Source organism: Perognathus longimembris, chromosome 7, assembly GCF_023159225.1.
Source record: "Perognathus longimembris pacificus isolate PPM17 chromosome 7, ASM2315922v1, whole genome shotgun sequence".
NCBI classification, from domain to species: domain Eukaryota; kingdom Metazoa; phylum Chordata; class Mammalia; order Rodentia; family Heteromyidae; genus Perognathus; species Perognathus longimembris.
The window spans coordinates 40,677,111-40,691,813 of record NC_063167.1 but is presented as its reverse complement, the minus strand read 5'-3'; the positions used below and the strand labels follow the sequence as shown (position 1 = coordinate 40,691,813).

At 40.1% G+C, this 14,703-nt stretch overlaps 1 protein-coding gene across 6 annotated transcripts in view; it reads right to left on the bottom strand.

The window, feature by feature from the left end:
- The window catches only part of Fggy (FGGY carbohydrate kinase domain containing), a 380,313-nt gene that overhangs the window by 157,738 nt on the left and 207,872 nt on the right, over positions 1-14,703 (bottom strand). For all 6 annotated transcript variants that reach the window (XR_007211617.1, XM_048351429.1, XM_048351432.1 and 3 more), the window contains one exon: positions 830-933. Coding sequence is in view for 5 of the 6 variants with exons in the window: in XM_048351429.1 (XP_048207386.1) it covers positions 830-933 (104 nt within the window). In the remaining variant the exon portion in view is untranslated. The remainder of the gene's footprint in view (positions 1-829; positions 934-14,703) is intronic.

The window sequence follows — 14,703 nt, the reverse complement described above, 5'->3', positions numbered from 1 at the left end:
TAGTTACTAAACAGTTTCACATGACACATGATTTCATCCTCATGGCAAAGATTCTGCCCTGGGCTGTATCCCATTCTACTTTCTGCTCATCTCTTCTCCCCCCCCCAACCCCCACTTGCTCCTTTATTTTACTCCATCTGGGAAAAATCCAAGGAGTCGTCCATCTCACTTTAACAGAGTAATGACTTTTAAATAAAAATATGGTAGAAATGGGTACTTATCGAAATGGAATGCTTTCAGACTCATGCATTTAAAGAAGATATAAATTTTAGGGCAGGCACTAAATTTTAACTGCAATCTTGGAGAAAGCCTTTCCACTAATTCATGGAGAAAAATTAACAAAGTGAAAATTGCTTATCAGTGTTCTTTTGAAGTCATGATATGTAGCCTAATTCTATAGATCATCGGGACGCTCCCAGGGAGATGGATTTATATTGATGGAGAGAGCGCTCAGCAGCCAGGGAAAACAGCCAGCCCTATTCAGGGAGGTCTCAGCAAGGCATAGGGCAGATATTGGTATGGAAGAGTTAAGCTTTGCCATCTTTGGGTCTAAGTTCACTTGTCATGCCTAGGTTCTCTTGCTAGAATGGCTTTGGAGGCATACTCAATTCTTGCACATTTTTAAGGATTTTGGCTTCTGGAAAACAACCTGGCAAATCTAAGCAAGGTTGTGGGAGGGAGGGCTGGACTTCTGGCTAGACAGAGCCTAGGGGACAGGAAGGAAGGAGGGAAGAGGTGGAGGGTATGAAGGAGGCAGCAGATCAGGATCTCCCCCAGGGCTTCCTCCCACTCTAAGTGGTGGCCTTGCCTTTGTGTCCAGCACACTCACCCCCATGTGACAAGATGATGTTCCACAGATGACAGCCAGCCGGGACGTCACTGGCTGTCCTTCACAGACCAGGCCATGACCCCTTACATCTGCTCCAATCACTCCTGTGAGAAAGTAAAACAAACACAATACTCTTTTAAAAAAAAATTAAAAGGAGAAGAGAATGCTAAAAAACAAATATAAAATACAATGAAGACGAAGTCAGATAACAGAGAACCAGCCCCCATGTGGTAGACCAGTTTCAAACAAAAGACCCAAACAAGCATGCTTGCTTGCCATGAAAAAAGTAATAAACCTGCTGTTTTTGCTTTACTCTGGTCCATGTGTGACATTCAATCTTATAATAATAACAACAATAATACCAACAATAATAATAAATAACTAGGATTATTTATATTCTTTTTGCCAGTGCTGGGGCTTGAACTCAGAGCCTACACACTGTCTGTGAGCTTCTTTAGCTCAAGGCCAGCACTGTACTACTTGAACTACAGTGCTGCTTCTGGCCTTTTCTGTTTATGTGGTACTGAGGAATCGAACCCAGGGCTTTGTGCATGCTAGGCAAGCACTCTAATGCTAAGCCACATTCCCAGACCTAGAATTATTTATACACCAAAAGCAATGACTATCAGGGTTGTGTTTTCTGAATTCCACATGACATACTATATGTTTGCAAAACTGGTCTCATTTGACTTTAATGCCATCAGGTAGATTCTATTTATGCCATAGACAGTTATTACGAGAGAAAACAAGGTCTATACAGGTCACATGACTTGTCCAAGGTCACAATGCTGGTAAGAAGCCCAACAGATGGAATAACATACTACACATCTTGATTTCTAGGAAGGCAGAAGCAAAAGAACAGTTGGATGACTTTATCTTCCATATTTATAGGTCACCAATCCTATTTCTACTTTTTTGCAAAGCTCCAATAGTACAAAAGAAAGGGTAAGTAAAAGTGAGTTCCTAATTTAAAAACAAACAAACAAACAACAAACCTGGAGCAGAGACTTTGCCATAATGGTAGAAATTCCACCCAGAATGTATTCCTTAAAACATGTTGGACAAGAGAAATCACAAATATATGATTGAGAGCTAGCTAGAGCTGTTCTACATCCATTAATTCCAATATCAAACACACATCTCTTAGGCACAAAACATACGAGGTGTGATGTTTGAGCTAAAACATGTAAATCTGCTTCCCTATAGTATGAGGCAGGAGGTGGGAGGTGCTGGCACAGAGGACCCTGGCATATAGGACATGATGGTTTCCTGACACGCCATGCATGGCCACTCTGCTTTCAGTTGCCCACACAGAACTGTGCTTTGGCACCTCAACAGCTTTGCATGGATGCTTCCCTCTGCCCAGAATGCCATTCTTCAACCTTTATGCCTGATGAATTCCAATTTCTTCCTAAATCAGATGTTACTTTCTTAGAAAGCCATTTCTGAAACTCTAGGAATGACAGATTCACCCCATTCACAGTACTCAAGCACAGTTGGACTTCCTCAGCAGAAGAGACATTGGTAATTTTGAGACATCATCCACCATCTGTTCCCCTTCCAAGATAAAAGCTGCAGGAAGCAGACACTGCTTATGCACATGATTACCAACCAGGACTTACTGTGTTCACTAGTTCAGAGCAGAAGGGAATAAGAGTACAAAATGTTGGAGGATACAAAGAGAAAGAAGATAAGACCTTGCACTCAACATGCTCACAGTCTGGTAGTATGGGAGAGAAAACTTTAAATGGAGCATTTGCAGATAGGATCAGTCTACATCCACATGAGAAGTTCAGGGCAGGCTGAGTTCTTCAGAAGATGGCCTGTTGAAAGGCTGGGTAGGGGCATCTTAGGCCACAAATTCTCTGGTTGATTAGTAGTCATGCTTTCTAGAAAGGGGCACCTAGATGGCCACAGATAGGACTTTTGCAACTATGTATGATTTGTCTTTTTTCATTTTAGGTTTTGGTTTTTTCCTTTGTTTTTAGCCTATTGCTTTTCCAAATTCAACCTTTTGAGCATGGCAACTTGTATTACCCTGCTATTGTTCATAGGTTCATCAGGAATTGGACTTAGGGCTCTTCCAAACTGTGTTGGTAATCAAAGAAGCTAGATCCCAGGAAACAGGCAACTGGTATTTTAAGACTTGAGGTGACAAGAGTCCAGCCCAGCCCATTATAGAAGCTCCCAGACTCACCCAAGGTGAGCCCTGTAGATAGCAGCTCCCAGAACTGCCCAAGGTTAGCTCTGCCAAGAGATCTGAAAGATGGAAGAAAAGGGACACCAGAACATAGCTTCTCAATCCTCATCTCAGGATGAAGCTCCAACACAAACTGCTTCCCTTCTGTCTTCAGTTCTGTTGACAGGGTTGTGGTCTACCACCACTAGGGAATGGTAATTCTTCATCTTTCCTTTGACTCCTAATCTTTAGTTGGTAGGAGCTTTCATTCTCTTGATGTCTAGTTTCTTCTCAGCTTCTTCATGCTTGGGTCGCTATTTTCTGTATATGCATCTCTTTTTTAATGTTTGATATTTTACTGTGTGTAACATATGTAGTGCAGGAAGCATCACCAAATATAAGCTCAGTTTAATAAATCCCTTCTTGCATGCTCTCGCTCTCAACCTACACGTCTTATTAATTCATTAATTTGTTTGTTAATTTATTTATGTTTGCCAGTCCTGAGGCTTGAACTCAGAGCCCTGGAACTGTCCCTAAACTTCTGTGGTCAAGGTTACCTGAGCCTCATTTCCATTTTCAGCTTTTTGATGATTACTTGGAGATAAGAGTCTCACTGACTTCCTGCCCCAGCTGGCTTCGAACCATGATCCTCAGATTTCAGTCTCCAGAGTAGCTAGGATGACAGGAATGAACCACTGGGCACCTAGTTTTATTTTATTCCTAAAACTACTTGCTAATGTGATTGGAGTGATCATTATCCCCTTGTTATAAACAAGGAAACTAGAGCTTAGAAATGAAGAGACTTTACTAGGGCCACAGGGATTCCTAGCAGCAGGACTGTGATTCCCAGTTACATAATCTCATTCTGAGGTATTGGTCCTTCACTAAGGCTTATAGGGTTCTCCCTAAGGGAAAAACCCCAATAGCAAGACAGTGAATATCCCCTATTTCTACATTTCAAAATATTGGGGTCTTAAGGTTGTTCATCCTGAGATCCATGATAGAAAGGAGGTTGACCGCTGCTGGGCCAGTTCAAGGAGTTCCTGACCGTGTTCCACATTAACAAGTTTCACATATAAAGTGCAGGCAAATTTCAACTTACTGAGTCATTTCATAAATAATTAAAAAGAAGTAAATAAGTAATTAGTGAGTAATCAGTAGTCAGTTAATCTTCTCTGATTAGCACATTCACTGTCAATTTATCTAGACTTTGAACCTAAAAACTAGTGACCTACAATAAGACAAGAATGGAATTTGGAAAGATCTTCTATAAAATGCAGAAAATAATAACAAAAATCATTTGCTCTGATATTGATGTTTGTTCCCACCAGCACCAACATAACCATCAGTGCCCTTTAAACTATCTCTCATGAATCAACTGTATTCTTCTTCCTTTGTTTCTAGCAAACATATCAGATATCTAATACAGGCTAGGCACTGTACTCATCCATTTAATCTTCGCAATAGTTACAACAGGCAAATATTCATTCATCTCTTTACAGATACAGAAACAAAGCATCAGAGTGTTTGAAGGAAACTGGATGATAGAGCCACCACATATATAAGAAGCAAGGTCAGGATTTGACCTGGTTCCCTAGGATCTCCAAACCCATGTTTTTTCAGTAATTTCTCCTTTTATCATGGCATAATTGTCATATATAAAGAAAAGATACTTGGACTATGAGACAGAAAAATTAATTTCAACATCAATTGTGCCACAAGTTTGAACTTGTTCCTTTCTCTACAATGAAACTCATTCCCAATAGAGAAATCCTTCCTCAGCCATTCTCAGCATACGATATACACAGTGATTCTCCTCATACACCAAGTAGAGTGTCAGCTTGCCTGGAAGTAATAAACAATAAAGAAAATCCCTCCCAAGGTCCTAACTGTTGGGCTCTGAAACACCTACACACCAGTCCTGGACAGTATCAGCCTCCTGTGTACAGTTCTAGCAATAGGCAGGCCTTGTCCAGTTTTCCTCATGAGTGCTTCTCCACATTCTACCCAATGTTACCCTGGAATTGACAGCAGTGCGTGGGTGACGCTTTCTGTGAGACCACAGGAATCTAAGACCTGGTATTTTCATTTTCCTATGGTCAGCAGACCATAGAGTGGCTATCCTAGAAAAGAAAAAAAAAAAAAAGAAGAAGAACCACCAAGTCCCAGGACAAGCAAGGAAAAGCAAGAGAAGATGGGAGGAGCTTTTTTCTTTCTAAGTAAACACATTTCACAATCCATAGAGAAATCACAGGCTGCACACACTACGTCAAGATTTTGACAAGTGCAGCCCACAGCACTGCTGTAGCCTTTCCTATGACAGTATGAATGGCAGCTTATTCTTCACTCTTTGGACTATGTAATGACAGAGTTAGGGGGCTAAGAAATAGGCACCAAAAGTGACATATTCAACTAGTGTTTTCTCTGGATCTTTCACAATGCCCATCTGAGAGGTAGTTGCTCAATAAACTTTTGTTGAGTGAAAAAAACAAGTACCAGAAAAAACAATCTTACTGTCTCAAGAAATCAATCTGAGGCCTTTCATTTAATAACTCCTGCTTTTCAAAGTGTAGATTTAGGTCATAACAGGTAGTATGTTTGCAAACAACATTAAAAGGGAAATTAAAACAATGAACAGCATTGTTCTCTTATTTACTCTTACATGCTATTTCCCTCCCTCTCTTCCTTCTATCCAATCACCCATCCTTACATCTAAACACTTACTAAATACCTACTATATTTACATAAAAGGAAAAAGAGACTTTGCAAATGTTATGATTAAAAGTACATTATCCTATAATTTATCAAGCCACAGTTACTTTGAAAACTTTATGGGGCTATGTAGAAGAAAAACATCCCCAGTTCTAACATTTATGTTATAATTATCTCTCACTTTATAGATACATAAAGTACTTTATAGCTTACAAAGCATCCTCAAACACCACACCCTTTATTTAATCTTTGGGAAAAATATCCTGTGATATGTGTATTTTACTTCCAGCTCCCAGTTGGAAAAATCTGAATTTCAGAGACATGAAGTAATTTGGTCAAACGTATTTACGTACTCTAGAGGTAGGGGCAGGGCTCCAATTATTATATTTTTCAGACTTCTAGTCTAATATGTTGGTAGCCTGAAAAAGGATTTCTTGCTATAGCAACCTGGAATAACTTCTCAGAACAAGGCAGAAAAAGAAGAGTTTTGATATTACTTAATACTGTATCAACTTGAGACTTTTAATTTCATTACTTGAAGTAATGAGCTGACTGAAAAACTCCATTGAATGAGTTCATCAGATGACTAAGGTGGCTGAAAGGGTGGAATCCTTGGGCAGGATACCTTCTACAGACCCTCAGGCTTACATTGGAAAATTGGTGCCAATTATAAGGGCAAGAATCATTAGCCAAGACATTTTTCTCAGCAGATGGCCTAACACTAGATACGATGTATGCACATACTTAGTGCTATAAGTCTGACTAATACTCATCCATCTTACACAGAGCATCATACATGGGATTGGCATTATGCCAAATACTTACAAACACAGCCATCAGGTGACTTTGCTTAACTTTCTTATGGTATTTTGTCTCAATTTTCCCATCTGTACAATTTGAATGTACCTTTCTCATAGACTGCTATAAAAATCACATGTGTAAATACATGTGCTGACCTTAGATTAGTGATGCCTGATAGAACAATCTGAAGATGGAAATGTTATATATTGGCACAGGTGACAAGAGACCATCTGAAATGTAGGTAGCACAATGGAGAAATCGAATTTCCTATTTTATTCAATTTTAATTACTTTAAATTTTAATAGCCACATAAGGCTAAGAGCTGTATTAAATGGAGCAGGTTGGAAGATGACAGACATTCTTCACACGCTTGCTGTTTTTATTATTTTGTTGTTATAATTATTTTTTTGTTGCTTTGTTTACTGTTTCCTCAGACATAGGCTTGAATCCCATTACATGGCCTAAAGCAATGGCTTCATCCCTCAAATATGGACCCTCAACTTCCAAAGACCTTGACAACAATACTTACCTATAAAATTGCTGTGAGAGCCTAAGCAGGGCTTCGTGTGTGCAATGTGTACAAACCCCAGGAAGTGCCCTGCTAATCTGTGTTGCTGGACAACTGCCTGTGCTGCTCCCTCTACCTAGAAAAGCCTTTAAACCCTGACCCTTCATACTCCAACAGTTTTCCTGGGAACACAGCATGGAGAAGCACTGGCTGTAGCATGAAAAGCCTTTCTAAACCACATCCTTCCCCAGTTCCCAAGTACCCCAGCCAGGCAGAACAGAACAATCATCTCTCCTTCGCTCAGTGCTCCTCACAGCAGCTTCTATCATTGTATTTGGCATGTACTTGTTGGCGTGGCTATCTTTCTTTGCTAGACGTAAATGAGGCCAATGTAAATCTTTCTCTTAACTAAAATGTAATCATTGTACATTGGGTCTTGACACTGCAGTGCCTTAATTGTTGCTGAATGAATGAACATGCAGGTTACTTGTCATAGACTCATAAATAAAGCTCAAGACTTTTCTACATACAGAGACACTTTTATGATGGAAAAATGTTCTGTGTCTAAAATATAAATAAAGATGAAAAATACTGAAGGATTTTGAGTGACAACACATGGGCAATAAAACTACTAGAGCCTCATTCACCTTGTTTAAACTTGTCAAAATCACGGAAAAGAACAAAGTTTCCTTTGATGATGGAAAGGTTTTTCTTTTCCTGATACTTAGCAAATAGAATTTTCATAAAAATCTTGTAAGGTACATTCCTATTCAAATAGGAACAATGAAAAAAAGCATTTTGAAGTAACATTGTCAGGGATCATTACTGCTGGGGTTACTGAGTGTATCTCTACCTGACTTTAACTCCATCCTTCCCTATACTAGGCCATTGTACTTACAGAAACGTGTTCATTTCTTTCCTGCTACAGACAAGAGTTCGAACAACAGCACAGAAATCTTTCAATAGGCTTTCCAAATTTACTCTCACTGAGAAAACAAGCTCAAAGGTAAACCTTAAACCTGCCAAGCAAAAGGGAACCACAGAGCACTAAAAACGGTCTCGGTGATCCTAGGTTTGGATGAGAGTCACTGACTTGACTTTGAAAGGTCTGTGGTTTAGCATTCACCCAAATTCACCAAAGGTAAAACTATAGTCGGGCTGGGGATATAGCCTAGTGGCAAGAGTGCCTGCCTCGAATACACGAGGCCCTAGGTTCGATTCCCCAGCACCGCATATACAGAAAACGGCCAGAAGCGGCGCTGTGGCTCAAGTGGCAGAGTGCTAGCCTTGAGCAGGAAGAAGCCAGGGACAGTGCTCAGGCCCTGAGTCCAAAGCCCAGGACTGGCCAAAAAACAAAACAAAACAAAAAAAAAACTATAGTCGGTTTTATTTTTTGTTTGTCTATGTTTTGTTTTAAAGTCCTAAATAGATTTTACACACACACACACACACAAACACAAACACACACACAGACACACACACTACCACCATCCCTGCCCCACCTTCCACCTTCCACAGGGCTGGAAAGATAATAGCTTGTGTCTGGGTTACATGCAAATGGATCTTTACTAGACATGTGAGCTAGTTAGGGCACTGACGTCTCTGTGGTTAGAAGTATTTGCTTTCAAGACTGGCAAGTCAGTGAAATCACTTAACCATCTTGTGCCTCAGTTTCCTAACCTATGAAGAATAAGTGAGAAGAAGTGTCTGGGACATACCTTCCTCCATATAGTCACTATTTGTTTCTACTAGGAACTTGGTTTCCAGTATTAATAACAGGACTTGGCATGGCAATTTATGTACTCGCCTTTAGCTTGGTGGGTGTTTGGCCAGGATTACTTAAGATTGATTGGAACATCTGTTTCCTGTCCTTGAACATACAGCTGATGACAGAAAAATGGGGGCCCCAAGGGTAGAAGGAAAATGAGATACCAGGTAGTTGACACAGTCCAGGCTAATATTTTATACATTATTGATAATGACCCAAAAGCTGTTTATATCCACAAAGGCCACAATTATAGGTAGCACCATTCACTCTATAATTCAATTTGAGATGATATTAGTGATTTCTGCTATGCTTTTCCATTGTGTGAATCAATGAGAAACCTGCTCAAGGGCCATTTAAGTTTTGCAGAAACAGAAAAAAAAGAAAAAAAGAACAGACACAGATAACTGGTTTCACTGCTTCATGCCTCATTTTTACCCAGAGAGATCATATCTCAAAGGTAGGCTGAAATGTAATAACTTGGAAAGCTGAGATGTAAAGAACAGTGATAAATTCCCCAGTTAAGATCAAATAGAAATTTTATTTCAGAAATTCCTTTCTTCCTAACCTCAACACAGTGTCTATGTCTCAAGTACTTGGACAATGTCATTTATAACTTCATAAAAGATATTTTTTCACTCACAGAAATTAAGCCTAGTGAAGCAATAGGATGAAATCCAAACAGCCAAGTCAAAGATGTAAAAATTACTCTCCTTAAAATAAAGAAACCCAAATTAAGAGAATTGGCCTAAGTGCCACAAAGGTATCCAGTGGAATATATCCTTAAATAGACTGAGAGTGATGACTCTAAATCAAATAGACGCCTTCTAATATTTTATACATTAATTGATCAATATCACAGCTATTTACCAATCCCTAGTTTTAAGCCCAGCCGTGTATTAGGTGCTAGAAAACTAAAGATCAAAATTATGTCCTTTTATTCAACAAGAGCCCAGGCTAGTCAAGGTAGAAATGTACACTGGAAGATTCTGGTAAGACAAGCAGTAGACCAGACATGGTGAGGGCCACTCCCATGTCTCATCCAACTTGGATGGCCAGAGAGTCCTCCTGTGGCAAGTAAGGCAGGTTGTAAATCAGTGGGGAAATAAGGTGGCAGGAAATGGGATTTCCAGTAGACTTCAAGACAAAAGTGACTGCAAAACAAGGCTCAAAAGACAGAAAAGAGCTGGTAGTCACAAGGCTTCAGGTTATATGGTCTGGAGATGATGTTTTCTGACAAATTGGTATAAAGCTCTGAGATATATTTCATTTCCAGCGACATCACCAGTTTGCTGTGTCAGCTCCAGTGGGCTAATTTGCACTTTCGTAACTCAAATTGTTTTTCAGTTGTAGGACAAGAACAACAAGAGCAGTATCTGTTGTATAGAGTCATTATTCTCTATATTAGCATTTGAAGGGTTCAAGATATGATCTCTCAAATATGGTCCTCTGGCACACTGAATATGTGAAGCTGAAAATAGTTGAGAAAATCACAGGAGAAAAGTGACTCTTACACCCTGACTTCTCCTGGGTAGCAGGTCATAAAAGCTGTCCTTTCTACAAGGAAGAAAGGCAACATTCTCACCTCAGAAGAGAAAGTCACAGAGAAGAACCTAAAAAGATGTGTTCCACTGTTTCCCTCAGTTATTACCATCAGATTATATACCCCACCTGTCCCTGAAGCTTTCTTTGAATCTTAATGAAATCTTGCAGGAAGGGTTCAGGCTTAACTGTTTTATTTGGAGGGTCTTGGTTTCTATATGAAGGCTCTGGTGTCACACAAAACTTACATCAAATACATTTCTACGTATTTTTACTTATTTGTATCTTGTTAACAGGGCTTCCATACTAAACACAAAGTGGGCGAGGAATGGAAATTTTTCTCTCCCATACACTGTTAATTCCAGTGCCTCAGGACCCCCTTTTGCTTCCTGAGCAAACTCAAGTAGCTTGTTGTCTCCCATAAGGCACATAGGTTTTGTGGCCGGGACATAGGAACTATTAATAAATGTCAGTGTTCAGTCTCTTCTGGGAGAAAGCAGAACTAAGTTTCCCTCGACAACTTTCTCTTGATGTTAGACAAATGGTTTTTAGTTATAAAATGTTTGCAATTTTCCTCCCTGAGATTAAGAAAAGGATCAGCAGTCCTGAATACCCCCTTAAGACGGAGGAGATCAGTAAGAAGTTTCAGGAAGACATCAGCAGGAGGTGGGAAGTGTTTGGAGAGATTGTCTGGCCATTTGAACTAGGGGAAGAGACTAGAATTTCAGAGAAAAAGATCTTCATTAGACTAACTCTACTTTCTCTCTCCTACTTCATACTTCACCTCCTCCCTGTATGCGAGAGTTTCGATGCCATCACCAGCCTCTAGAGATTTTGTTTGGGTTAGTTGAACATTGACAGAGTCTTCAAAGCTTGGAATTCGTTCTGTGAGCTAAAACCAAGCCAAGTTTCTATGAGGCCAAGATTTTCCTGGAGGAGGGTCATGGGGTTCTACCACACCTAGACTGATTAATCTAATCTGGCCCCAACTTTCAGACAACAAAGATAGCAAAAAGAAAAACAGATCCTTAAGCTAGGTCTCCACTGGATTCCCATCCCTGTTCTCTGGAGATGGGGAGTGGGTGTGTAAGGTGACCTCCAATGGGTAAGAGTCAGGCCACAGGACTCAGAGAGAATTCAGTGCTATGCAGAACAGCTGGGGAAGGAAAAGAATCCTGGGTTGGATAAAGCGCCCATGGTTGCAACACAATGAAGGACATGTGGCTGAAAGAATTTCAAAGAGAATAAAGTATTAGGTAAGTAAATAGTGTGAAAGAGGAGAGTCAAAAATGAGTTACAGAAAATCTCAGGAGGAATTAACTGACATTGTTTAAGAGTTACAGTGGAAACATCTTTCCTTTAGCAGACATCAAGATTCAACACTTCCAGAAGGTTCTACATCTTCGACCTGCTCCTGATGCCCATCTTCTGGGCTGGCAGCTCAGCCAATCTCTGCTCTCCTTACCCTGTGCCTTGCCTGGGTGTACAGATAACAGGGATGGCACAGAAAGAGAAGATACTTCTGATGCCACCGATTATAGTCACATGAGCTCAGACAAATGAGCCAGGTTCCCTGTCCTCTGCCATGGCATCTGTACAAAGGAAAGGATGATTTAAAAGTAAAAGCATTACAAAATGATCTTGGATTGTATTTTGAAAGAATAGCACTTAGCACAGGCTTGGACATGATTACTATTCTCTCTATTTTCCGAATCAATTCAGTAAAAAAAGAAAAGAAATTACGGAGTATAACCACCAAGGAAATAATTTCCAAACCCATGTGACATGTCCTCACAGACCTTACTATCACCAGGAGCTGAGCCCTCCAACAAGCACACAATCCACATTGCAGCAGAGGCAGACTAGCTTCAACAGACTCACGAACAAGCCTTCTGGTAGAAGAAGCTAATTCCTACCATGTGTTCCTGCATGATAAGAAAAATTTTCTCTATCCTGGTTGGGACACCTGACTTTAGTCTCGGCTGCCAAAACAAAACAAAACAAACAGAACAACAGCAACAACAACCCTTTGCTTTCCTCTGCATCATTTTCGTCATAACCATCATCATTACCACCACTTACCATCATGTCTCACCACTGCCATCATCATCAACATCACTGTAGGCATCACTGTCATGATCACAATGTTGCCATCATTATCATGGTCACAGCTGATACTGTGTAGTATTTTCCTGTGTCAGTCAATTGCTGTTATGTTGATCATTCAAGGCATGAAAAAACAGACCCCTAGGCTAAAAAACTGACCAGTGATTGGTATTTCAGGAGGTGATGGTAGGGAGGGAAGATGAACTCAGAAGAAAATGTCCAGAATTCATCTTGTTTTTTTTACACCCCACCCCCTCCAACCATTTGGGCTGTTGGAATGATGTTGTATGTATCCTTGAACATTCATTCATTCATTCAGGTATTTATATATTTTGTGCTGGGGCTTGAATTCATGACCTCACATTCTAAATTGGCTTTTTTCCTCAAAACTGACACTCTACCTCTTGAGTCATAACTACTTCCTATTTGTTTTGCTAGCTAACTGGAGATAAAAATCTCAAAGACTTTTCTCTCTGGGCTGTCTTCAAACCACAATACTCAAATTGCATCCAACTGAGGAGCTAGGATTGCAGGTGTAAGAGACACCAGCACCTGTACATATCTTTTTAGGTACACTTTCCTGTGGATATATGTTTCATATCTGTATAAATTTTCACCCTTTGTCTGCTCTTTCTCTTTATAAATTCTGTTTTTTGAGGGAAATTTTAAATGATTTAAACAATAACCATCAACCCTCTCAATTTTCCTGTAGCAAATTTGGAATGAGTGCTAGTCAGTCATGTTTCCTTGTTTACATAAGCAAGCCTCCTCAAGCCTCCATCTCCAGCAAAGACAGCAACCAAAGGAGATAGGACATAGCACCTGCCACTTGCCAGGACTTATTCTAACTCTCCTGGCTCTGCAGCAGCTGCTGTGCTGTCAGTGGACACTGTCCCTAAAGTTAGCCTGTCCTTTTCATCGTTCACATCCTTCCTCATCCTGACATCTGCCAGCTTCCCTTCTCTCAGGCTGCCAACTATTCTTTCCTATTCACTCAAACTTCTTTTTATGGGACAGTAGCACCCAAGCCAGAGATTGAAAGGGCTCCTAGTCCCTGCTTTATGTATAAATTTGCTGAGTTAACACTCCATAGAGTGAAGCAAAAATTCTTCATTTTGTATAGGCACTTGAAATGCTAATATACTACTTCAGGGAAGCTCACTGTTAAAACACTCAAGGAGAAGAAAAAAATGCATTGACACCTTTATCATTAACATGTAATGTGCACTTATAAGGAGGATCTGAACATAATTTCTCCCTTTCTTGATGACTCACAGTTATCAGTATAGCAAGGAGGAAGTAGAGGCTAGCACTGATTAAATGCCTAATTCAGGTCAGTAAGTGTGTTGAGCTACAAGCTGAACCTTTGTGTGTGGATGATATATCTTCACTCCTATCAAAGACTCCTCAAATCGCCTCTTAAACCACTCATCTCCTCCCTTCCATTCATGGCCAGACAAACTCACACCCATGTCTGAGTTACAGCACCTAGCACTGGGCTGCACCATGCCAGAATGAATAGCGTTTACTCCCACTGACATTCTAGTAAATTTCATCAGTGAAGCATAATCTGCACTAAAGGCTTACATTTTAATCTTACACTTTAGAATAAGGCAAACATCTAACCAAATCAAGAATGAAGCTCTCCCTGCTCCTTTCTGCCCAACACGTCCCAAGAGATAACCACTCTCCAGATGTCTAGCCTACAAGATTTTCCCAATTTAAAAATGTTAAACCAGCGTCTGTATTCTTTGTATGTGAGAGTCAACCAGGTTGTTGCTTGCTGCAATTCTTTGTACATTCTTATTATGCTGTGATCTTCCATTGCATAAATGTACCAAGTGTTGATTCATTCTATGAGCTGGAATTTGGGTTTTTGTTGTCCTTTTTAAGATAGTCTCTCGACTTATCCCAAGATGACCTCAAACTTGAGATCCTCCTGCCCCAGCCTCCCTGAGTGTCAGGATCCACCATGCCTGAATGGAATTTTATTCTCACTGCTTAGATATTACAAATAATTATGTTATATGTATTTTGCCATGTATTTTTCTAAACCCATGGTACACATTTCTGTTCAATGCATGCCTAAAGAATAGAATTGCCAATTCTGATACCATCAAACTTTGTTCCAAAGTGTGGCACCAATTTATATTTCTACACAATGGTTGAGCATTTAAGTATTTCCTATCCCCACCATCACTTGGTGATGGTGGGGGAATTTCAGTTCTCTTATGGGTCATGTCATGGCTTTTTTTGACCGG